The 25016-nt window shown below is 49.8% G+C and overlaps 7 protein-coding genes across 7 annotated transcripts; 5 read left to right on the forward strand and 2 right to left on the reverse strand.

The window, feature by feature from the left end:
• Positions 1–497: 497 nt before the first annotated feature.
• Positions 498–1081, forward strand: ACRALDRAFT_212406 (uncharacterized protein; the record flags this gene model as incomplete). The annotated part of the gene is made up of 3 exons (XM_071023873.1): positions 498–511; positions 605–797; positions 881–1081. The coding sequence occupies 3 exons, from the start codon at positions 498–500 to the stop codon at positions 1079–1081; spliced, it is 408 nt and encodes a 135-aa protein (XP_070872565.1).
• Positions 1082–1188: 107 nt separating this feature from the next.
• Positions 1189–2511, forward strand: ACRALDRAFT_1082910 (uncharacterized protein). Its single transcript, XM_071019377.1, has 2 exons — positions 1189–1666; positions 1735–2511. Exons 1-2 carry the CDS (start codon positions 1315–1317, stop codon positions 2460–2462), a joined length of 1080 nt encoding a protein of 359 aa, XP_070872566.1. The 5' UTR covers positions 1189–1314; the 3' UTR covers positions 2463–2511.
• A 60-nt stretch (positions 2512–2571) lies between these two features.
• Positions 2572–4523, reverse strand: ACRALDRAFT_212404 (uncharacterized protein; the record flags this gene model as incomplete). Its single annotated transcript, XM_071023872.1, has 11 exons — positions 2572–2632; positions 2694–2923; positions 2956–3002; positions 3096–3465; positions 3505–3840; positions 3876–3951; positions 4043–4141; positions 4207–4215; positions 4301–4321; positions 4378–4445; positions 4470–4523. The coding sequence occupies 11 exons, from the start codon at positions 4521–4523 to the stop codon at positions 2572–2574; spliced, it is 1371 nt and encodes a 456-aa protein (XP_070872567.1).
• Positions 4524–4546: 23 nt separating this feature from the next.
• On the forward strand, positions 4547–5056 carry ACRALDRAFT_1071999 (uncharacterized protein; the record flags this gene model as incomplete). Its single annotated transcript, XM_071017919.1, has 1 exon — positions 4547–5056. The coding sequence occupies one exon, from the start codon at positions 4547–4549 to the stop codon at positions 5054–5056; it is 510 nt and encodes a 169-aa protein (XP_070872568.1).
• A 512-nt stretch (positions 5057–5568) lies between these two features.
• Positions 5569–10011, reverse strand: ACRALDRAFT_212402 (uncharacterized protein; the record flags this gene model as incomplete). The annotated part of the gene is made up of 4 exons (XM_071023871.1): positions 5569–9609; positions 9641–9699; positions 9788–9840; positions 9965–10011. 4 exons carry the CDS (start codon positions 10009–10011, stop codon positions 5569–5571), a joined length of 4200 nt encoding a protein of 1399 aa, XP_070872569.1.
• Positions 10012–10764: 753 nt separating this feature from the next.
• ACRALDRAFT_2036880 (uncharacterized protein) lies at positions 10765–11373 on the forward strand. Its single transcript, XM_071020817.1, has 2 exons — positions 10765–10999; positions 11088–11373. Exon 2 carries the CDS (start codon positions 11187–11189, stop codon positions 11364–11366), a length of 180 nt encoding a protein of 59 aa, XP_070872570.1. The 5' UTR covers positions 10765–10999; positions 11088–11186; the 3' UTR covers positions 11367–11373.
• Positions 11374–22938: 11565 nt separating this feature from the next.
• ACRALDRAFT_1082907 (uncharacterized protein) lies at positions 22939–24524 on the forward strand (the record flags this gene model as incomplete). The annotated part of the gene is made up of 2 exons (XM_071019376.1): positions 22939–23016; positions 23087–24524. The coding sequence occupies 2 exons, from the start codon at positions 22939–22941 to the stop codon at positions 24422–24424; spliced, it is 1416 nt and encodes a 471-aa protein (XP_070872571.1). The 3' UTR covers positions 24425–24524.
• Between the last annotated feature and the right edge of the window lie 492 nt (positions 24525–25016).

Consider the following 25016-nt stretch of genomic DNA (forward strand, 5'->3'; position numbering starts at 1 on the left):
CCTTGCCCACCGAAGACATGATGAATAATGGATTGTACCGGTATTCCAAAAAAAAGTCCACTCTGGAAACAATACGAAGCCGTTGTTGGTCCACCGTCTCCACAACAGTTCGTTTGTTTGTACACGTCACTCCGACCTCACCGCTCGGGATTCGTCGAAAGGGCGCCGCATGTTGTACAAGGCATGTCGAACGAAAAGATGTGCCGATGGGCCTGGCCAGGAGTAATCCACTAAGACGTACTTTGTAGTGTACGAGGTATGGTGTGGTGGGTGAGGATGGAATGAAAGTGCCCTGTCCTGATTATTCACTTGACTTACTAAGTACGAAGTAGGTTAGGTGATACTGCTTATGTAAGTTTTTTCTTTTCCCCCCCCCCCCCTTTTTTTTTTTTTTTTTCTTTTTTTTTTTGCGCAAGACCGGTGAGTGGAATCTCATCAGCCTCACTCGTTCATATGAAGCCTCAGTCGTGAAACCATCTGGGATCACTCAATAGTCAATGTCTGCCATTATGTGATGCAAACATATGAAAATCAGTACATCAATTCTCAGTCCATATTTTTGAATATACCAATCTTCTAAGTAGGCCTTTCTTTCCCATATCAGGCTGCCCTTTGTGTATCACCTCATTCCTCAAGCATCACTCATCCAAGATGTAAATCTAAGAGTTAGTCCGTCCATCTGGGCTCGCCAGGACCTCCCCAGGCCGACACATATAAGCACTCTTCTTCAAGTCCGTTCACATCGTGATCCCGACACCTTGCACTGGGTCAATGAGTGTCCTGTCATCCACGACGATGTCAGATGGCTTTGGTATCCTTCTCATTCTTTTCCATCTTCCCCTTTAACCTTCTTCAACTAAGGCATGTTCGATGGGCTAAGTCGAGGCAATGGAGCCCGTACCGAGTCGGCGCCGTCATGGTTACGTCCAAACGACATTGTAATTCCCGTCCCCTAACCTTCCAGCTCCCGTCACCGTCATATGGCCGTCACCCGTCGGATCTCCATGCCTACCCACTTAACCCCGAAGAGTTAAACTCGGCGCGTCCCATCTTGCAAGAGAAGAGGCGACTTGCCCCTTGAGAAGCTCAACAGCACAATCCACTAGTGGAATCGTAGCTGGACGTCATGAATGAATCCCATGATGTCAATCCTCTCTTACCCCCTGGAATCGCATCTCTGCTCCGTTTCGACCCTCAACTCATACAAGAATCCAGGACGAAAAGACGTTGTAAATCACATAGTGAACAGTAAATCCATCTATCCAAAAACATACACGTGTCTCGTCGGACCAGTAACCTCAAACCATCACCGAAATGGGCTACCCAGAGACCTTTGAAGGCTTCTGCGTCGATAGCCCCAAGACATGGACCACATACAAAAAACACACCCTCGAACCCAAGCCCTTCGCCGAGACCGACGTCGACGTGGAAATCGAGTGCTGCGGCGTCTGCGACAGCGACGTCCTCACCGTCACGGGCGCCTGGGGCGATTTCCAGGGACCCCTCTGCGTCGGCCATGAGATTGTCGGTCGGGCCGTTCGCGTCGGCAACGAGGCCAAGGACGTGAAACAAGGCGACCGCGTCGGCGTCGGCGCCCAGGTCGGGAGCTGTCTCGAGTGCGACATTTGCAAGTCGCAGAACGAGAACTACTGTCCGAAAAAAATTGGTACACTACCCATCCTCTCTTTCCCCCCTATTCACTCAGGAGACAACACGGCTTGCTAAGTACACCAGACACATACAACGCAAAGTACCCAGACGGCAGCACCGCCCACGGAGGCTGGGCCTCCCACATACGGGCCCACTGGTACTACGTCTTCCCGATCCCGTCCGCCATCCATTCCGCCGAGGCGGCCCCGCTCCTCTGCGCAGGCGTGACGACCTACTCGCCGCTGGTCCGGGCGGGCATCGGACCCGGCAAGCGCGTCGGTGTCCTCGGCATCGGCGGCCTGGGTCACATGGCTCTGCAGTGGTCGAGGGCGCTGGGCGCCGAGACCTACGCGCTGACGCACTCGCCGCACAAAAAGGCCGACGCCCTGCTGCTGGGCGCCCACGACGTCGTCGTCACCACGGACCCCGGCTGGACTGACGCCTGGCAGTTCAAGTTCGACCTCATCCTCGACTGCACCGACAAGACGCACCAGTTCGACGTGCCCAAGATCCTCGGCACCCTCGGCATCGGGGGACAGTACCATATCCTCGGAGCGGGGGACGCCCCTCTCGCTCCGCTCCCGGCGGGGGTCTTCATGCCCAACGCGGCCAAGATGACGGGCTCGCACTTGGGTGATAGGCAGGAGGTCCTGGCCATGCTGGACCTTGCTGCTAGGACAGGTATTAAGCCATCAATCGAGACGCTGCCTCTCGGCGAGGAGGGGTGCAGGGAGGCTGTGGAGAGGCTGAAGGAGAATAAGGTGCATTATCGCTTTACTTTGACTGATTTTGATAAAGCGTTTGGTGGGTAGATGGGTAAGAGATGTGATTTACTCGTGATGGTGTGACGGTATGGTATGGCGTTGGGGTTCAAGTGCAGCGATTGAGGAAAGAGGGCCAAGAGATTCCGACTTGAAATCCCTATTGATGGAATGGCGGATATGAATGATGAATGTCCCATATTTTGACACAAGACGCCCGGCTTGCGATGCGAGAGTGTTAGTTTTGTCTTGGATAAGGAACAGACTCCCCAAGGTCACCACTGAACACCCTCGGAAGGATCCCGCTTCTTGCGGACGCCGGCCAAGAAACCAAGACCCTTCCGGTCCGGCAACGTTTTGACGTATTCGGCCAATATGTGCGGGCTCAGGGCTAGCCCGTCGAGTGCGTCTTCTATGTCATCGTCATTCTCACACGAGACAATGATGTTGCGGATGTGGGTTGACGAGACGTCCGGCTTGCGCGTGGCCTCACGCCAGGGGACGAAACGAATCTTGGTGCTGGGTTCGCCGCGTTTACGGAAACGGCACTCCTAGAGCCATTCCAGGTTCGTAAACTCGGCGATAACGGTACTGGCAGCCATTGTGTCTGAGGGACTTTTTAGCTAGCGGACTAAAGGGGAGAGGAGGCAGACGGGATAAGACATGGATAATATAAACACTCACCAGCTTTAAGATCGTTCCTAGATGCATGGCGCTCCCGCATCTTGGCCTCGAGAAAGCGCCCAACATCCGATGGCCTGAAACTGACGCGCTTCCACTCATCACAAGCCGAGATGCGCATTGGCGTCCCGCCGTTCCCACCGCCCGCGACAAAGTCCACGGGCCGGCACACATCCGTGACCATGGTATTCCTGCATCCCCACTTGGTAGGATCATGGATCCCAGACAGCGAGACGTAGTCCGGGCCCACGAGCGCCATGAACTCGACGCTGAACCCGTCTGCCCGGATGGCGCGCGCCACCTGCTCGCAAAAGGCACGCCACTCGCCATCCGGCTTCTCAAAGACAAAGACGTTGGGCGGCAAGCCCCGGGCCTCGCGCCATAGCCGGGCGCGGAGGTGTTTGGGGAGCACGAGGGGCCGGTGGCGGCCGGCAAACTTGGAGGATAGACGGAGGTCGTCGGTGGGGATGATGATGGCGGCTAGGATGTTGAGGTCCGCGCCGCCTCGCGCGAGGCCGTGCTTGACGAGTTCGAGGTGGCCGTAGTGGGGTGGGTTGTACGACCCGGGCATTACGAGGATGGTGTTTGGGTATCGCCTGCGGAGTGTCGGGGTTTCGTTCTGCGCTGTGTTGAAGATGGGAGACTGTGATGTCTGGTCGGGATCGTAGAAGCATTGGAGGTAGGGTTCTAGGGGAACTTGGTGCATCGCAAGTTTCCTCGTCATTGTGTGACCGGCGTGATGCGTTGGCTACTGCTGCAAGAGGCTGAAAAGGTGAGCTTCACGGGGTAGCGTGTTGTGTGTTGGTCCAGATCAGTGGAGTTTGGTGACCACAAGGGAAACCGGGTGTCTAGGGAGATACTATTTCACTGCTTGCAGAACGGCTGCCTAGGTAAGGTTCGAATTTGTTTAGTTCTGCCGGTGCAGGAGCAACACCACAGTCCCTACCAACGTTTTGTCCGACAGTTGCACTTCGAGTGGACTGTCGCGATTCGTAGGGAAGTCGTCGTCCAGAAGCACTCGAGTTCTCACTTGAATTTTGGAATAATGCCTATGCAGGTGGCAAGCCATGTGGAATAGACATCACGTATCGTTTTCGGGCATTTGCGATGAAACTCAAAGAGGCTGAGGGGAGAAAGAGGCAAATTGATTTAATGTTTATTATACGGAGTAGTCGGTGTTGAGAAGAAGAAGCAAAGACCGACTTCACTTCCTCGGGGTTGGGGTTGAACTCACTGTGATGACTAACCTCTCTTGACTAAGCTCTGTTGACTAAACTATGTTGACTAATTGCGATTATTAAGCCAAAGCGCCGCGGTAATCAATGTCGCCCCCAAGCCGAAGCTGCCCGCCAACTTCAACAAGACATCAACCATCACGAGCAACTCCATCACCACCTTCAAGTGAATCGCAAGACCATCGAATTTATTCATTCACACAGATACTAAACGCCACAATGTCCCGTCTCCTCCGTCGCCTCCCTCGGCACATCATCGCCAAACCCCAAACAACCCGAACAAGTCTCACAACAGCCATCCTACGACCCTATTCCTCCTCCTCCTCCTCCTCCTCCTTTGGCCCAGGCCCCGCCCCACCAAGACTCCCCCCCGAAGAACAAGCCGAATTCGAGCGTCTCCAGCGCGAAGCAGCCGTGTCCTCCGCCTTCCACCCCGACGACTCGCAACCGCCGTCCTTCTCCCCTTCGTCCCCCGCCACCCCGGCATCCACGCCCCGCCACACGACTTCTACCTCGCAGACACACCAACAACCATCACAGCAACAGCACCAAAGTCAAGAGACGGAAGACCGGGATCCCAACCAGGGCGGCGTTTTCCGCGGCGCTCCGCCCGAGTTTCAAGGCGACGTGAACCCCCGCACCGGCGAGGTCGGCGGGCCCAAGAACGAGCCTTTGCGATGGGGGGAGAAGGGGGATTGGAGCTACAATGGCCGTGTTACCGACTTTTAGTCATCGCCAGCGTGGCCCGAGGAAGAAAAGAGACGGATAAAGATTTGCCGATGGACGTTATTCCAGGGGAGGAGGGAATACGATAATAAGGGGATAAGGGGACTAGGAGACGTATTCAATGTTCGATCAGACGGGGCTGGCCTGGTTATTACCTGGTGATAATGGGGCACACGGGCGGATGCCTCGTTGACGTGTCTTGTGGGACGACACTACGCGCAAGAATCGCTCGTCCAGCATACGAACCCCATCCGCGAAGGAAATGAGATGCGCACAACCATCGAATTACGGTCCTGTAAGATGCGTGTTTAGTGTACAATGCAAGAAAAGAGATTTGTGCCATCCTCTCAACCTGGGGAATCTAAGTAGAAGCGTACATGACACAAAACGCCGTCGCCTTTCAATCCTGCCACTTCTCCCCTTCATAAACGGGGGAGAAAACCAACCGGCGCGAAAGGGGGAATCAAAAATAAAAAGATCCAAGACAATGGCTCTCCTCTCCTCCATCTCTTTCATTAATTGCTCCTCGTCCCTTCGTCAACCTGCCCCCGCTTCTCCTCCTCGGCCCCAGCGTGACGCACCTCCGCCCCGCCACTTCCGCCCACCGTGGGCCGGTTCTCCTTATCACCGTTCGGCCCATCCTTATCCGCACCATCCGACTCTCCCCCGACGACAGCGACAGCGACGGGCTTCTGTTCCGTCTCCCCGTTCGCCGCCGCATCCCCTCCCACGTACGTGACCCGCTCGCGATCCCGCGGTCCCGTCGCCTCGGCCCAGTTGATCCGCTTCACCTCCGCCATGGCCCTGCGGATCCGCTCCCGCCGCCCCTTGCCGCGCAGCCGACCCTGCGCCCCGGCGCCGTTTTCCACCCACCGGATCGCCATCACCATGAAGCTGATGCCGTCGTGCACCGACTTGCGCCCGTGGTACGTGCCGCCCCACTCGCGCGACTGGATCCCGAACCGCGTCGTGCTCGCGTACCTCTCCAGCCTCGGCAGCACCAGCAGCGTCACGTGGAGGTCGCGGTCCGCCCGCACGTGCACGGGTCCCGTCTTGGGCGGCTTGTCCAGGTACGTCGCCGCGTTGGCCTCGCGCCGCGCCTGCTCCTCGCGCTCCTTCTCCTTGCGCTTCCTCGTCGGGACCTCCCTGTCCTGCTGCGACACCCCGCGGTCGAGGTCCAGGAGGCTGACGTCCAGCCCTTCCGCCCACTCGCCGCGTATCCAGCCCCCATGGATGCAGGCCGCGATCACGTCGGAATCGTCCGTGTACACGTCGGTTCCCCAGAGCGCCCGGCGGCTCGTAATCTCCTCCCGCGCGCTGGGTGTCAGGTGCGCCCGCGCCACCTTGACCGTCAGCGTGCAGTTCTCTTTGCCTTGGATCAGCTTCCACGGCAGCGGCATCGGCGTCGATGCGAAACCCTGGTCGGGGGGATGCTTCTGGAGGTGCCGGGCCGGCTGCAGTTTCACTTCGTAGAGGACGTCGCCCAGGTGCGTGCGCGGACGGTCCATCACCAGCTGCAAAACCTCCTTGGATGACACGATGGTCCTGGGTCTGGGCGGAATGGACGTCATCGCGCTCACCGGCGTCTTGCCTAGCGACGACTCCCTGGCCGTGCCCAGCTGTGACCGGGCCGCATGGTGGTGGTGGTGATGGTGGTGGCGATGGTGGTGGTGATGCGCCGAAGAAACCTCTTTGCCGACACCTGCCGCCAGCGGCATCGGGGCGTGGGCGTCGCCCCTGACGTTCCTGAACGGTGTGAGACCCGGCTGGGCGGCGGCCGCGTTCTCGAGGTGCTCGTGGTCGGGGGGGTGGTGATGATGATGGTGGTGATGGTGGTGATGGTGATGACTGTGTGGGTTAATGGACTGAAACGGCTGTGGTGGGGCCTGGTGAAGATGGTGATGATCAACGTACTGGTGGTTGTGCGGATTCGTCCTGGGGCGTTTGGCGTTGCGGCCACCGGCACCGGCAGGGGTGAGTCTCCCGCTATGGTCGTCCTCTGCTTTCAGATCGGGCGCATCCTTCAACTTCCTCCGTCGGCCCTTGGTCGTCTTGCCACCCGGCCCGTCCGTGCCCGAATCGTGTTGCACGATGCCGTCGGCGTCCTCGCGCCCGGCAAGGCCCGGAACACCGTAGCCAGATCCCTGATCGTTGGCGTGGGGCCCGTGGGTGGCAGGGGCAGAAAGGATGCCGCTGGCTCCGCTCCCTATACCGGAGAACATGCGACCAAACTCGCTCTTGATGCCCGGCTCTCCCGCCGGACCTGGAAGTTGCGGCTGGGCACCCTGGACAGCTTGGGGAAGAGGCGACGTACGGCCCTTGCGGTTGGTCTCATGGATCGCGAGTAGGTTCCTTTGGCCGGCCGGCGGGTGGTGGTGTCCTTCTTCAGCGGGGCGGTTCCTCGAAGCATCATACAGAGCCGCGGCAGCAGAAGGGCCGCCATGGACTACTGGATTATATGCGACCGAAGGAGGAGGCGGCGGTCCTTCTTCGTGCGGCCTCCTGTGGCCGTTGTTGGGAGCAGCTGGTTGGGTTGGAGGGTGGTAGAGGTTGATCCGGGGTCGATCCGGCGACTCGTACGGCTGCGGTTGTTGCTGGGCCGGGCGGGGCAATGAGTGTGCAGGGCCCGGGTGGGCAGTAGCTGGGGCTTGCCGGTCAGCGGTGGGTTGTTGGGGGCCGGCGTGTTGGCCGGCATAGGCCGGGGGCGGCCCCGCGGCAGAATGTGGCTCGGGCGGTCGTCGCGGGTAAAAGCCGGCCGGGTCGTAAGGCGCCCTCGACTGATCATAAGGTGGTCTCTGCCAGGAGCCCTGGTCGCGAGGATCCCGATGATCCGTCGGACGGCCGAATTGTGCAGGGGTGGGCTGGGACCTCTGGACTTCGTGCGGACGATAGTCACCTTGATGTGGGGGGTGGGCAGTGGGATGGCCAGGTGGGTGGGCAGACGGGTGGCCATGAGCACCGACTCCCTCCCCCCCCGAATATGTTCGTTCTCTCCGCTCCCTCTCCCGAAACTCCATCTCTTCACGTCTTTCCCGCTCATTGCGAAATCGGTCGTCGAAGCCAAAGGGCTTGGGTCCCGCCCGTTCGGGATTGTATTCCTTGTATTCCATCGAAACCCCGGTTGGGTGGTTGTCCTCAGGACCGGGCGGCCCGGGCGGACCGGACGGAGCCCCTCTCGGACCGTTGACGGGTCGGGTTGGCGGGCCATTCGCATACGACGACAACGACTTGGGCTGACTGTTCGGCCTAGGAGGAGGCGCACCATGGGGCGGACGAGTCGAGTCGGCGACGTCTGGCTGCGACGGAGCTCGGTGGTGAAGAGCCTGAGCCTGGGGTGTGTTGTAACGCTGTGCCTCGGGAGTCGTTGAATAGGTGGCGTTCTGCGGCGAGGGAGCCGTGACGGTCGTTCTGGGATCATAGGGTCGGGGATGGGGATGATCGGGGGTATGGGGTCTTCGGAAAGGATGGTATTCAGAGGATGCGGAGGGTAGCCTGGGGGATACCTGGATGGCCGGGGCAAAAGTCGGGCCGGCAGCTGAGGAGTTTGAAGTCTGCGATGGGTGACCGTATGGGGCGGAATGTGGTGGTGGCGGCGGCGGTGGCGGATGGGCGTCTCTAGATGCGGAGAGCGGACCGCCCAGCATGGAAGATATGGACATGGAGCTACCGGCACTGCTCGATCTCGGGACAGGCCCTAAAGCAGGTAATTCGCGACCGCTGGGGAAGGAGGCGGGCGGTCCGACGGAAACGGGTGGAGCTCTAGGCGTTGGTAGGCCATAATGAGCGGGCTGATGTGATGGGTGTTGCGGTTGCTGTTGCTGCTGGTGTTGCTGTTGATGTTGCTGCTGATGTGGCTGTTGGTGTGGCTGTTGATGTTGCTGCTGTTGTGGTGGTTGATGATGATGATGTTGTTGTTGTTGATGTTGTTGCTGATGCTGTTGTTGTGGCTGTTGCTGTTGGTGTTGTTGCTTCTGTTGGTTTTGTTTCTGTTGTTGCGAAGGCCCTGGCTGGGGAGGCGACGCCGGTGGTGGCATGGTGCGATTCGCCGACGGGGCCGCAGAAGGAAGAGAGGACGCGCTCGGACGACGGGAGGGACCAGCACCATGAGGTGGGATTATCGCGTTCGCGTTCGCGTCGGGCGGGTGAGGACGTGAGGTCGAAGAGTAGTAGTGGTTCTCGGCCGATCTGCGCTGATCCGGATACTGGGGATTGGGACGCGACGGGTGGACGGCTGTGGGTTGGTAGGGCGGGTGGTTGGGAGCGTTCGCGGGAGCTGAAGCTGCAGCAGCTGAGGTAGAAGCTGAAGCAGACGCGGAGGCAGAGGCGGCAGATGAAGGAGGAGGGTATGAAGACGCAGTAGATGGAGAGTATGGCGACATGACGTTTCGCGAAAAGGGAAGCTGATGGGCTGGCCGCTTGTCCATGATGTTTCCGCCCAAAAAGGAGCCAAGGAGCTCGGGAGGGAAGAGGATGTGAAAAACGGGAAGAGGGGGAGAAATCGGTGGATGTGGAGGGAGGAAGCTGCATACGCTAACGAGAATAGGAGCTTTAGCTTGCTACGGCGCATGTACCCATGTACCAATGTACCAATGTACTCCGTACCTTATCAAAGTGTGGAGAAGTCGATGACCTAAAAGGCTTGGGGCCTGAGGCAGGCTCGTGACAGTGACGTTCTTTTTTCTTTTTGTCTCTCTTTCTCTGTCTTTTTTTTTCCGGGCTATTTTTCTTTCTCACGTGCGCTGGGTCGCAGGCGAATAGCAAACAATCGTAAATGTGACCAACTCGCTCTGAATGGCGTGATGAAAATTAAGAAATTAAAAGAGTCGCAAAGTGTTTGGCAATATCGTCGATATGGTCAAGGGACAGGAAGAAGAAGAGAAAAAGAAGGATAAAATAGTAATTATCGGTGACGAGAATTGTTTTCTGCTGGTCTTGGGTCGGGTCCCTGGCAGGGGCATGATCAAGTCGCGGTCAAGTGATAGAGTACCGGTATCCCGGAGAACCCTGTCTGGTATCTGGCATAGGCCTTACTCTTTTAGGATAGGTTGCCAAGGGATGTTTCGTACACGAAATTGGACTCTGAGCGTAAGGTCCCGGTACATCGTAGAGTCGTCAGGGTCGAGTTATGATATGATAGGTAGGTACTATTAAGTATCTCTCGGGTATCCTCCTAGCCAAATAGAGTGGTAGGGTACCTAGCATATACCTCCCAGGACGTAGTAGTAGATATACAGGCCTGCCCCCGATCTTTAAGCCACCACCGCCCTTAAACCAGCAGGTGCCGGGCAGTGGCTATAGACTCAGCAGTTTTACTTCACAGGACATGAAAATGAAGGATAGCTGTACTGGTCGAGGGAAGGGCTTTAGAAATCTCTTATAATATATATGTATTTCTATTATTTACGAATCCTCCTACTCACTTAGTACACGAGTTTATCCCTTCTGTGTCTCTATGATATACCGAGACCCTGTGCCCAGAGTCCAATTTCATATGCGAAAATATCCCTTGGCAACCTATCCCAAAAGGGTAAGGCCTATGCCAGATACCAGACAGGGTTCTCCGGGATACCGGTATTCCAAGTGATAGCTGGTGGTGGATCCCAGTACTTTGTGTGCTGTACGAAGGAAGTACAATGTACATTGTACACGTAGAATGCGCGACAAGAATAGGTACGAAATTCCCCGTGTCTCGTGTCTGTAATTTCATAGTCCAGTGCCGTACCGTACCTGAATTAGGTGTGATTAGTTGTAATTACGAGGAGTGTACTCCAAGTCGACTTGACATTTGAAATTCCACGCCTGACTTTTTTTTCCTATCGCTCTTTCATTTTATCCATTCTATTGCCCTTCCAAGAAAAGGAGACGAATAAAAGGCTTCCGAGGTCTAACAGTCAAGCCGCGCTGTTGGGTGTGACGGCTGACAGGGGTTGGACGAGCTTGAAGGAACTGACTCGTCAACAGCACAGCAGACAGCCACAAAGCGGGGCAACGGACACGAGTGGCGTCGGGGAGACAGGGGTAGAAATACACGTACTGTATGTATCACGTACCAAGTACAAAGTACAACGTACATGTTGGTCGGTCAGGGAGATTTCAGCAATCTGGACCGGGCGAATAAATACAACGTAAATGAATGGCTTGGACTATCAGACAAGCCACTGCAAGCGCCTATCGACATGCCGACGTGATTATAGTCTGCCGACCCGGTCGATCGTCCGTCTGGATGGATGGGTATCCCGTCTTGGTGTTCGTCGAGAAAATAAGCTGCGTCGCTTGGCTTGCGGACTCGTCTTTTTGTCGAACGGATAATTAAGATGGTGTGTTGGTCGGGGCTTGAAGAAGGGAGACAAAGAGGCGGGAAGATGCGGGGTTGGGATATACATATCTTATGCAAGTACCTAGAATCGAGGAACGTCTCTCCCTCTGCAAGGCACCAGAAGAATATGTCTCCTACCGAGTACGTACTACACCTCTACCAGGGTTTAATAGGTTAGCTCGTGTATAAGCCCTACTTCCCTTATATAACTGGATAATAAGAAGTAGTGACCTACCTAGGTATAGGTACTTACTTTTATATAGTATTACCTAGTAAAATTAAGTACCTATACTTATATAAAAATCTGATTCTATTCCCTTAATACTATAGTTAATAATCTGTGTTATCTTTATTCCTCTTAATTACCTATTAAAGGCGATAAGGTATTAAACGAACTAGGACTTCTAAGAAGTCTCTGTTAATTACCTCCTAAGCTGCTTTAATAGCTGCTTTTAATTCCTCTCTGCCTATCCAGTAAAGCTCTGGATATTAACGATTAATCCAGCTCTTTATAACGAACTAAACGTTTTTTATAGGAGCCAGGTTAGGAGAGTAAGGCGGATAGTCTATTAAGATAATATCGTTATCTTAAAACCACTGTTTAACCGTTCTTAATCGGTGGGAGGGGGCGTTATCGTGCTAATATATCTTATATAGTAGGCGTTCTTCTATAAAGCATAGGATCCTAGGGTAGATAAAATTAACGAACCCGTCCCCGTTAACGCCTCCGTATTCTTAAGGCCAGATAAAAAAAGGCCCCTTAATACGCCCTATAAATGTCAGGGGCATTCTAGTTAAGGGGCGATAAGAGATATTAAGGAACGTGTAGACGGAACCCGCCCCTAGGAGGACCCTAGGCTAGCATATAAACGGGTTTATTTAAGTTAGTAAGAGTCCGTTCAAGACTTAGGGCCTTAGGCTCGGCTACCTACTAAGAGGATAGCCAGGGGACCTTAAAGTAGACGTTTTCCTGTTAAGTCCTGGAAGGGAGGGCTTAACGAATAATCTTATAATTATTCCCCCCCCCTAAGGTTAGCTTCGTGACCTATTCTTATTATAGTCTTAACGACTCTCTTTACTCCTTATATAAAAACCTATAATATTTTATTCGTTCTAACCGTTTACGGGTATAATAACCGTTAAGAGTTCGAAAGACTAGTTATTTTATAAATCCTACTACTACCCCTAGCCAGTACTTAAGATACCCCCTAAGCGTACCACCACTATTCGTACCCGGGATACTTCCCCCGCTACTAAATAAGCTAAAGCCGGGCTATTAGGCGCTAATCGTGAGTAATCCTTTATACCCGAGTTAGAGGATAAAGATAATAACCCCGAATTCGAGATTCGCGGATAAGCTAACCCGGACGCTTATAATCCTATAATAGGACTACTACTTAACTAGGGGACCCCCTAAATTATCCGAATAGAACCCTAATTCGATATTAAAGACCTTAAGAGCCGCCCCCCCGGTACCCTATTATCGGCGGAGCTTAATTTCCTAATTAAGTATTATAAGGACCGCCGAGCCCGTAAAAAGAAGGAGAAGCGCCTCCTTACCCTTCGATAAGGGAAGGACCCCGATACCTCTAAGTATACACCCCGAGGGGACTCCCGTAAAAGTTAGTATAAGGTTCCGTAAAAGCTCCCGGAATAGGATAGGCAGTCCTATAACCAGTTCTAGACCTTCGTTAAGGAACTTAAAGAGCGTTTTATACTTAATAATATCGAACCTACTAAACCGGAGAAAATATATCTTATGTTTACCCTATTACTAAAGATAATAAAGTCCTGCTAGCGTGCCTACTATAAACGTATATATAGGAAAACTAAAGGTGCTACTTAGGAGGACCTTAAGTCGTTCCTAACTAAGTAATTAGTCGATAATAAAACCCACGAGATATTTATAACTAAGAAGCTATTTTTAAACTAGACCCTATAAAAGCCTAATTAGTCCTATACTAAGTTTATCGATAAGCTTAACTTATTATTTAATAAGATATCCCTACCCTTCCCCGATAAATAGTATATATAGTTAATCTTAATAAAACTTAATAAGCCACTATATAATTAGATTATAATAGCCGGTATCCCTACTAATAGTAAGGTACTAGGAGTCGTAGCCTAGTAGGCGGAGATTACCCTTTTATATAAGAATAAAGAAAAGCTACCCCGGAATAATCGCCTAAGGCATAATCGTGGCGAAAAGCGTAGGCGTAATAGTGCCCCTAATAGGGCCCGTACCGTAATAGCCCGTCCTTCTATACCGCCTTAAGGTTTTATAGAGTTAATTAAAATAAATAACACGGAGACCTAAGGTCCCCTTAAAAAGCGCTATAAAAGTAATATTACCTATTTTAGATATAATAAGAAGGGCTATTACCGGAATAAGTGCCTAAAAGAAACCTCTAATTTAGGTTAGTTATTAGGATACTCCGTTAATTAAAACCCTAATAACCTACTAATTAACCCCTAGGCCCTTATTATTAAATAGGCTTAGGCCTAGGATAGGCCGCCGTTTTAGCCGTTCTTTATTAGTAAGGGCGCGATTAAAGCGAAGTTAGAGATACGGCTAAGCGGCGGATAGGGCCGCCAGAGCGCTAAGCTTAATAGAGGCGCTAAGGTTAACTTAATTAACTAAAGAGCCCTACCCCCTAACTATAAGCCCTTAGGCCCGTTAAAGAAACTAGGGTGGGTTATCCTAGGGGTTAAAGTATAGTCCCTCGGGACTCTTAAAACGTATATTAAGGTTACGGATAGCTAGGACTAAACCCGGATACACCCTATCGAGTTTAAGGTGCTAGATATAAACCTAAATAGATCCTAGATTATCCTCGGTATACCCTAGTTAGTTAAATATAACCCTATTACCTCCTTCCGAACCAGCGAATAGATATATCGACTCTATAAGGACGACCTTAGGGGCGTCCCGAGCCGGAGGGAGCTAAAGAAAGCTAAGGAGAACTCTTAGTTAATAGTTCGGCTAGTAAAGTTAAGCGCCCCCCGTATCGGTAAGGTTATAGGTATAAGGTAGAATACCCCCGGAGAAGCAGAGGACACGTTACCTAATAGTCCTTTAATCCCCGTTATCTAATTAGACCCGTCCTATCCCTTACCCCCTATACCCCCTAACTATATATAATATAATAAAGGAATTCTAGTATATATTAATCCAGGGCCCTATTAAGAGGAATTAGATAAGGAAGTGCCGGAAAGCCTTATCCCCGAGTAGTACCGAGAGTTCTAGGACGTTTTCGATATTATAGAGGCTAGCCGTCTACCCGCCTACTAGCGATAAGACTACACGATCGAAATAAAGGAAGGTAAGTTACCCCTATTCGGCCCTATCTATCCCCTAGCCGAATAGGAGTTAGCTATGCTATAAGACTATATTAAGGAAGCCACGGTAAAAGGATAGATCCGCCCCTCGTTTAGCTTTACGGGTACCCCGATCCTATTTATACCGAAGAAGGGTAGTTAACTACGGCTATATATAAACTACTAAGGCCTTAATAAGGTGACCTAAAAGGACTATACCCCTCTACTATTAATACACGAAATCCTTAACCGCCTCGTAACCTTTACGGTATACACTAAGCTAGACCTTAAGGACGTATACTATCGCTTAAGAATTCGAGAAGGGGATAAATAAAAGACGGCCTTTAGGACTAAGTACGGGTAGTTTAAGTACTTAGTAATACCCTTTAGTCTATATAATACCCCGGCTAGCTTTTAGCGCTATATTAATAAAGCCCTAAAGGGTCTTATCGATACTATCTATATCGTGTACCTAGATAATATCCTAATCTATAATAAGGATCTTAGTTCCTACCGGGTGTATATTAAGGAGATCCTTACGCGTCTTAGGGAGTAGTCCCTCTTCGCGAATCCTTAGAAGTATATATTCGAGATATAGGAGGTCGAGTTCTTAGGCTTTATATATAGCCCTAAGGGTATCTTTATAGACCCTAAAAGGGTTAAGGCTATTAAGGACTAAGAGGAGCCTAACTCTATTAAGAAGATTTAAGTCTTCCTGGGTTTTACCGGGTTTTACCGACGTTTTATTAAAAGCTACTCGAAGGTCGCTACTCCTTTTACGGACCTATTAAGGTTAGGAGGCAGACCGGGTACGTTTTAGTTAGGGGATATAAAAAGGGCCGCCTTCAAGAAGTTACGATTATTATTTTAGTCGGTACCTATACTACGGTATTTTAACCTAGCCTTACCTATTTATATAGAACCAGACGCCTCTAACTTTATACTTAGTGCTATAATTAGCTAGTATAAGGATCGGATCTAGCGCCCTATAGCGTTCCTGTCTAGGAAGCTTAGGGGACCCGAACTAAACTACCCGATACTAAATACTAAACTAATAGTAATCGTCGAAGCGTTCCGGTAATAGCGCTACTACCTAGCGTATAGTTAGACCCCTATAAAGGTACTAACTAACCACTTAAACTATTAGTATCTATTAAATAAGCCTTAAATTAAACCTTAACACGCCTATTAGCTAAAAGAGCTTTCTAGCTTTAATTTTAAGATTCGTTACTACCTAGGCGCTTAGAACCCTGCGGATAGACTATTAAGGAAGCCGTAGCTCGCTATAGATTAGGCGGATCTTAAAGCGGAGCGGCAGAAACCCGTTAAGGGATTTACTAAGAAGTTTATAATCGGCCTTTTAAGGTCCCGAGGTATACCTAAGCCCTCGGGTCTAGCTAGTTTAAAAAACGAAGTTATTTTTACTTAGAAGGACGATCCCTTTTATATCTCCTTAGTAGCGAAAAATAACCTATCGGACCCTTAGTCCTATAATAGTTAAGGTGCGGTCTACTTTAGGGACTATCTCTACGTCCTAAACTAGCTAGGTTTACGCGATAAGGTCCTTTAAGCTTTTTATAATAAGCCTACTATAGGCCACCCTAGGTTAGGCTAAACTATTAAGAGGATTTCTAAGTCCTACTACTAGGAGTACCTTTTACGAGACGTTAAGAAGTTCGTGCCTACTTATAGGATCTGTTAAAGGACTAAGCCTTATTAGCATAAGCCCTTTAGGTACCTAGCACCTCTGCCTATACCCGAATAACCGTTTTAAGAGATCTTAATGGATTTTATAACGGGTCTCCCCCCTATAACGTCCTAAGGTAAAAAAAGGGACGCTATCCTGGTTATAGTATATCGGTATACTAAGTACGCGTTATATATCCCTTATAGCAGCGCCCTAATAGCTAAGGGTCTGGCTTATATCCTATAGGTGCACGTTTTTAGCCTCTACGGATTATCTAATAGTATTATTTCGGATTATAGGTCCTTATTTACTAATAAGTTCTGGACCACTTTATATAGCCTCCTAGGCGTTATAAGGAGGCTATCCACTATATTCCACCCCTAAATAGACGGTTAGACGGAGCGCTAGAATCAGAACCTAAAGCACTTTTTATAGGCGTTTTATTCCTTATAGCAGGACGACTAGGTAAACTAACTGCCCCTAGTATAGTTTATATATAACACCGTATAGTATTCGGCTATCCGGTAAACGCCTTTTATCGCGTTAATAGGTTTTAACCCGCGCAGGCCTTATAATATATAGATATATAAGTTAGGCGAGGTCCGCGCTATAGTAGCTAAATAAAGGGTAAAGCACCTTATATCAAATCGTAAAGCTATAAAGGTCTTTATAAAGAAGGCCTAAACCACCTATAAGAAGTACTATAATACCGGCCGCGTAGGCTAGCGTTTTAAGGCAGGGGATTATATACTATTATCCGCGAAGAATATTAAGTAGCGCCGCCCTAATAAGAAGTTATTAAATAAGTTCCTTAGCCCCTATAAGATCACCTCTATAATAGGATAGTATAGGCTCGCCTATAAGCTATAACTCCCGGAGTCTATAAAGATTTATAACGTTTTCCTAATCTCCCTCCTTAAACTATAAAAGTCCCGAGATAGTAAGTCGCCTATACCCGCGGATATAGAGGTTAAGCCCTAGGAGTCCGATAAATATAAAGTTAAAGAGGTCCTAGCCTATTATTATAATAGTAATAGGCGTGAATACCTTATTAAGTGGACCGATTACGGATATAAATATAATATATAGGAGCCGCGGAGATACCTCCCCGACACGCTTATTAAGGAATATTATAATCGGAAGGATAGTATTAGTTAATAGCGTTATTATACCCCGTAGGGACTTTTTTATTTATAGGATAGTTAAGAAATAAAAAAAAAAAAAAAGGAAAAAAAAAAAAATAACTTTAACGCCCCTCCCCCCTAACTCCCCCTAACCTGCACCTAATAATAACTAAAGCTTAGTTATAATCGGTTTTTTTATAAAGTTCTGCTAACTTCGATTTCTTAATTTAAACTAACTAGCCTAAATAACGGCTAATAATAGCCAGATAACGCTCTGTCTTAATAAAAGCGCCGCGCCGTTTCTCCTTAGCCTTTTCCTCCTTTTCTTAGCGATAACGCGTTATAGGGTCGAACCCCTTATTATTATAAGCGAATTTTTTTATAGCCTTAAGGGCCCGCCGTAACTTAATTTAGACCCGATAAGCCCGCCGCTATAAATATAATTAGTATTATCTTAATACACACTAAATATACTTTAGGTTAACCTATAAAAGTATAGTTATTAAGACTATCGCCGCCCTACACGGCCGCTACTAATATCTTCTATAGCTTCTTAGCTACCCGCTCCGCCTATAATAAAAGCTATATCTAGTTAGTAACCTTAGGAGCGGTTAAAAAGAAGGGGGCTATAGCTATAAGTAGGAACGTACTAACTTATAATCTCTACTATTACTATCCTAATAGTAATAGTATTTATCGGATACCTTATTACCGCGGCAGGGCCGTATAATAATAGGACCGGTAGCGCTATCGCCACGTAGCTTTAAGCTAATAAAGCTATAAGCGCACCGCCTATAAGGAGCATAAAGCTTTAGGCTAGACTTAACTAAAATAACAGGACGCACCGCTATAATAACGCTATCGCCGTCGCTAAAGTCCGAGGGTCTATTATTAAACCCGTTAATTAAGGGTACGAACTCCGATAACGATAACCCGTTAAAGGAAGCCTCCTCCTTATTAAAGACGGTGGCTCTATCGGCACCACCGCCTATAACGATATCCTCGCCAGTATAGTTAAGGACACCCTTTAAAGCATTAAGGTACTTAGGAGTATTATCGGATAAGCTATCGCTCTTTAAAGGGGGAGGGCTAGTCGACTTAGTGACCGGAGCTACTATAATAACTAGCTACTTAATAGTCCTAACCGGCGTAGGTTATCTAGCTAAAGCTACCGCCGTAACTAGCTACTTAATAGCTTTATCCTCCGAGGAGGAAAAAGACGATAAAATAAAGCTTAATTCCGAGCTCGAATCCGATAATAACTCGGATAACGAGTTAGGCTACTACTACTACTTTTACTATAATAGCTACTACTTAAAAGCAGCCGCCGCTACCGCTACCTTAGCCTTAGCCTAAGCCCGCCGAGCCGCTCGCCGGGCCTTCTTCCTAGTAGTCTTAGTTATACCCTTATTAATAACCTTAGGCGCTACCTAGGTAGACTTATTACCGACCGCGTCGGACTTTTTACCGCTATACTTATTATTTTTACTAGCCACGCCGGACTTTTTACCCTTCTTATAGGATAGGGGCGCTATTATACGATAGTCTGCTTCGAATACTATAGGTTAGCCTTAGTTTCCCCTAAAAGGGATATAATACTTATATAATAGTGTTATTATTATTATTAATATTAATAATAATAATAATAATCTACCGTAATATTAGTTAACTCTTAGCCTAATACGCGAACCCGTATACCGCTAGGATAACACGTAGACCCTTAAGATAATATATATCACGATAAATAAGCCTATAGGATAGGTCCACGCCCTATACGTGGATAGGGTAAGACGACTTACTATAATAGCGACGGAGTTAGTAATATAAATAGGTAATTAAGAAAGGGTAAAGGGGGAAAAAATAATAAGATAAGTCGGGTAAATAGAAGGTTCCTATATATTAAGTAGTCGTATAACCTAAGGTAGGCCCTTTTTATTTTACTCTTTCCCTTTTTACCTAGATTCTATTATATATCACGAGGCCTTCCACGATACGGTTATTTAGTTAATAAAGGGCGCGTCTAAGGCACTATTATAGTATACGCGCGTGCGCGCCTATAGGTAGGCTTTATATTTATTAATATCTAAGTGGACGCTACGACTATCCTAGAAAAAGTAAAAGAGGTTAATTACGGACTAGGAGAGTCTCTTTTACTATTAAGCTACGGCTCCTTTATAGTAACTATAGGTCGGCCTAATAATAATAGTAATAGGTAAAGGGGAATTACGGAGGGCGCGCTTAAGGAGGATAGGCGCCTATAGATTCTATTTACTATTTCTAATTCCCTTTACCGCTACCTAAGGGTTACCCGAAAGGATAAGCCCTAGGCTTAATTAAGTGCCTTTATTATTAAGGTACTAATTTAGGTAAGTTAGGCTTTATCCCGGTATAAACGTAAGGGAGTATATAGATAAAGGGGGTTATAGAGAGTTATGCTTTATCTAAAAATAACTACGAGCCCCGTTATTTATAAAGAACTACGGCTATACTATACGAGGCCTAGGGGGTTACTTAGAGGTTTAGGTTACTTAAAGGAGGGGGTTACTAAAGGACCGGTGGTCTTAGTGGGTTAGGTCTAAGCGGGCCGAGCCTATAATAAACACCGGCTCCCGTGGATATAAGCCACGGAAGGGGGGCGTGATATTAGGGGCATTCTAGTTAAGGGGCGATAAGAGATATTAAGGAACGTGTAGACGGAACCCGCCCCTAGGAGGACCCTAGGCTAGCACGTAAACGGGTTTATTTAAGTCAGTAAGAGTCCGTTCAAGACTTAGGGCCTTAGGCTCGGCTACCTACTAGGAGGATAGCCAGGGGACCTTAAAGTAGACGTTTTCCTATTAAGTCCTGGAAGGGAGGGCTTAACGAATAATCTTATAATCATTCCCCCCCCCTAAGGTCAGCTTCGTGACCTGTTCTTATTATAGTCTTAACGACTCTCTTTACACCTTATATAAAAACCTATAATAATAAAGCAGCCCTAAAATATCTATCCTTAGGGGTTCCTTCGTAGTAATAGGTAATCTTTAGGGCGTTTTATATCGTCTATTATCACCTACTGCTTTTAGACTAGATCGTTTATAGCCTAGGTCTTATTAGCTATTATAATAGGGTGCCTAACCTAGTCGTCTTCTATTAGAAGCAGTTCTAGTATATCCTTTATAAAGGCTATACGCTTACGTTTATATTCTTCTGTTCTATTAATCCGACGAGGGCGGATACGACGTGTATACTTTAACTCCTTTATCGTGGTCTATGTAGCGGTATCGCTATACAAGGAGAGACTAGGCATAAGCTAGCGTAGATCTCCCTAAAACTATATACGATTCTATGGATCTTCCCGAATCTATTCGTGTATACGCTATCGAATAGGGGTGCGGATCCTTTTCCTACGTTACTTGCTTTTTTAAGGCGTGGCTTATTAATAGGTAAGCTATACTTAACGGACCGTGATCCTCTGGCCTATAGTTATAGAGGCAGAAGCTATAATACGATTATAGCTTCAGCCTGCGATATACCGGAGGCCCCGAAGCTTTAGTCGTATATCCCTAGAGAGCTTTTATAATCGTGGTGATTACTCCTATAGCTCCTCTTGGTTTAAGACTAGAAGTAAGCTATCATGATAATAAGCCTGAATAAAACGGCTAGCTAGGCGGTTAAATCGTGTAGCCAGAGGCGAAGTAGGAGGGCTATAGATCCTCCTGCTAGGCGTGATATTATCGGGGGATTTATTAACTATAAGAAGGCGGCGAAGCCATAAAGTCTTAGGCGTTGATAGGCGTTGGATCTTAATATCTTTATTATTATCTTAAGGTAAACGCAGGGGAGGTAGGCGAGGCATGGTAGTAATAAAGGTTATTATAAAGAGCTTATTCTGATAGATCTGTTAATATCTTTAAAATACGGATTAGTATAAAATTAATAAAGTTATATGTGGTTAAAGTTAGGGTATCTAAGTGTTTACTAAGGCAGGTAAAGTAGTAATGGCTTTAATTATTATTCCCTTTATTAATATTAGCCCGGTGGTAATATATCTTTAAGTACCTATCTATATAAAATTATATAGAAAGGTACGGATCGGTAGCGTAATCTAATGAATGATCGAGGTGTGGAGTAAAGTTATAAACTAACGTATTAAACCCTGGTAGGGGTGTATTTGTGCGGACGAGTTGGGATGAATGTTTAGAGTAAAGACGAGTAAACAGCAATATCGTGGGGAGACTTTGCGGTAATTGTGCTAGTGATACATACACATGGACAGAGCGAGAGTGGGCTTGAAAAAGTATCCGTACAAAGTACATCGTAATAATAGATATTGTGCAGTTCGCTGATACTGTATGTATCGCGACCAAGGTAGAAAAGGACAACTTATTTGTACGTACATCTCGGGCTCTATCCAACCACATACAAAGTAACGTCCACGATCCGCCCCTTGCCGATAGCTCTTTCCTCAACCACCTAGGTACTTCGTGTAAGCTTCGTAAGGTACGTACAAGGGCCGCCAACCCTATCGGCTACTTTACATGTTCTCCCACCAGCTCGACGCACTTCATCTGGGAAAGCTCGCGATAATTCTTTTCCCCGCAACACCACTTTATGCTGGCCGTGACCCGTGAGCATCGCCCATCAACACCCCGATTTCAGGGCGGGAAATCCCGTCTCCTACGCAGGCGCTGCCCAGGCCGGTGACTTGGGAACCAGACCACCATCTTTCCGAGTCCTTACTCTCGGGGCAATCAACCGGTTGCCAAATAAATACTCGACAAAAGCCACTCGACAAGACAAGGTGATGGTGCAGAAGATTCACGTGATAACGGCATTCTCTGCATGATCCATGTTGAAGATGGTTCCGTCTCCTTGTTTCTGGGACACACAGACGGTTCCTTAGCATGATGCCTTGCGGCAAAACGGAAGAATCGAACCCAACTACTCGACGGACAGTCACCGAGCTGATAGGTATAAATACGGACTGTCTTATGGTCAACCTATCTGTTGCCGGCCGGCCCCAGGATTCAACTGCCGCCCCACAGTTCGCTCCCAACGCTCCCAACGCCGCAATCCTGATCTGGCTGTCGTCCAGTCAGCGACCCCCTTGGGCTTGCGACTCCTATCCACTTGGCTTGCTCGCGCTTCCCCCACCATTGACCGGACATGGAATTTCCCGTTGGTTCGCCCACATCCCGCCTGGCCCTAACCCACGAATCCAACGACCCGCATCCGAATTCGGTGCAGCGCTGTGCAGGGACAACAAGGGACCACGGACCACCGGGGGTTGCCCCCCCGTGTCAGGAGTAAGGTAATTAATCATAGGGCAGGTAGGTTGTATTTCATGGGAAAAAGCGCACCAGGCTTCCAGCCGTCTGGCCCCCTTGGTCTTGACTCTTATATATTCTCTTACACATGTACGAATAACCCGTCTCTTATTCCAGAAGCCATACTAGCCATGGGCCCCAAAGGTTCTAGGCGCTTCAACGGCAAGAGTCGCAGCGGCTGCAGCCAGTGCAAGCGACGACGTGTCAAGGTTGGCAGCCTTATCTTTCTTTCCCCCCTTTTTTTCCAAGCCAGGGCCACACAACTGACCACCATTTCAGTGTGATCGCATCGGCCCTGTTTGTTCCAACTGCTCTCGTCGACAGGAACCTTGCAGCTACCTCGGCCTGTTGGCTGCCGTCCTGGACAAGGCCGCCGCCACGGGCGACTCTGCGTCAACAAGCCGAGATGTACCCCCCGGCCAGCGGACGACCCCCGCCTTTGCCCAACCTTTAACCCGCGATTCTCTTATCCCTCTCCCTGCCGAAGTCTCCAAGGCCGACGAGGCCGAGCTCAAGCGACACTTTTCCACCTGCGCCTGGCAGACCTTTTCCTTCCTCTCCGACCCCAGGCAATGCGACGTCTTTTCGCGTTGGATCCCCCAGCTCGCCACGCGCCACATCTTCATCCACCAGGCCATGCTCTCCCTTTCTGCCCTCCACCTGTGCTACCTCGGCCCACCCGACGTCAAGCGATACTACGCCCTCGCCTACCAGTACTCCATCCAGGCCAGCAACTACTTTCGCCTCGCCGTCCGCGACATCAACCAAGACAACTGGCTCCTCACCGTCATCTTTTACACTTGCAATGGCATCTTCAACTTTTATCGGCCCTTCATGGACGAAAACATCATGGGCATTCCCTGCACCCTGACCCCGGCCGCTTCTCTGCACGCCATGCGCTCGGGCGGCCAGTTCGCCGACTCCATTCGCGGCTTCCTGGAACGGAGCCCCATCCGCGCCAAACTTCAGCAGGCCGACCCGGACGCCTGGGCACGCGATTCCGAGAACCTCGCCCCGGTGGCCCTGGCCAAGCTGGCCAGGCTAGAAGACTGGCTCAGCCGGCTCGGCTCGGAGCACACCGACCTCTCGCCAGACCACGCCGTGACCTACTCTGCCGCCCTGGACGCCCTGGCCGGCTGGGTCCACGGCCTTCCCGGCGGCAAGCCGCGCATGCCCTGCCACGTTGTCGCCTGGGCCATCGTCCTCCCCGAGGCCTACTACTCTCTTCTCGCGGCCAACGACCCCATGGCCCTCGTCCTATTCCTGGTCTGGAACGGCATCATGTCGCACATGCCACGCCGCTGGTTCATGCTCGACTGGTTGGCACGCGGCAGAAGCCTGGCCGTTTCCGAACTGGAGAGGCAGCCCCGCACTTCGCTCCATCAGCTCTGGGAGAGCCTGGAAAGCGAGGGGGCCGGAAAAATAGAAACCGGTACCAGCACGTGCTGCGGTCCGGGGGCTGTCGTCGAGGGATGCGTACAGAGCCAGAGAATCACGAGTGCGGTCAAAGGTTACGAGGGAAACGGCGAGCAGCAGTGCCAGACACCTGTTGATAATCCTTTATCAGGGTGGTATCCACAGACCGCGGGGCATTCGTTGCCTATCCTCCCCCGGTAGGCCCGCCGTGCTATTCTTGCACACTCTATTTATACGTACAGCGTAGCGCATTGTTTCACGACGAGATATAAGCGAATAATGATGAGAACAACATACGACTATTCTTTTTCCTTTGCCATTTTCCCCTGCCGCGGGGATATATTCGAATGCGAAATTTCAACCCTACCCAGCATCGAAAGCCGCCTTTCACCTGGTCCATCTATCTTTGCGTGTTATTTCCAGCGTCTTTAATGTCCCTGGTCTTCCTTATATGTGATGACCAGGTTCGGTAACAAAGAAATCCCCGAAGCTCTTTGCCCGGAGTGGTCGCTGCCATTGTCCTTGCCGTGGGGTCGAGGCGCATCACCTTGGGCGAGTCTTCTTCATTCAAAGAGTGAAGAAAGCCCTGTCGTTGAGATTTGTGTAAGGACAATGCAGGGATTCGTTGACTCGGCTCGGCTCTCTTTGACAAAGTCTTTGTCAAGCTTGCCGCTCGTGCGTATGAGAGTCCGAGCTTCTGAACAGACGGTATGTTCGTTCTTTGAGTTCGCATGTCCTAATGTTCCATCATTCATATTTATAACTCGCAGAGATGTTTGGTGTTTCCTTGGTC

Source organism: Sodiomyces alcalophilus (assembly GCF_042370955.1).
Source record: "Sodiomyces alcalophilus JCM 7366 unplaced genomic scaffold ACRALscaffold_7, whole genome shotgun sequence".
Classification (NCBI taxonomy): domain Eukaryota; kingdom Fungi; phylum Ascomycota; class Sordariomycetes; order Glomerellales; family Plectosphaerellaceae; genus Sodiomyces; species Sodiomyces alcalophilus.

What these genes read in the sequence shown, in the direction of transcription:
- ACRALDRAFT_1082910 (XM_071019377.1), top strand. Translation starts at nt 1,315, where the DNA reads ATGGGCTACCCAGAGACCTTTGAAGGCTTCTGCGTCGATAGCCCCAAG. An exon ending in CTACTGTCCGAAAAAAATTG is followed by an intron (nt 1,667 to 1,734) that starts GTACACTACCCA and finishes TAAGTACACCAG; the next exon opens with ACACATACAACGCAAAGTAC.
- ACRALDRAFT_2036880 (XM_071020817.1), top strand. Translation starts at nt 11,187, where the DNA reads ATGGCTTGGACTATCAGACAAGCCACTGCAAGCGCCTATCGACATGCC.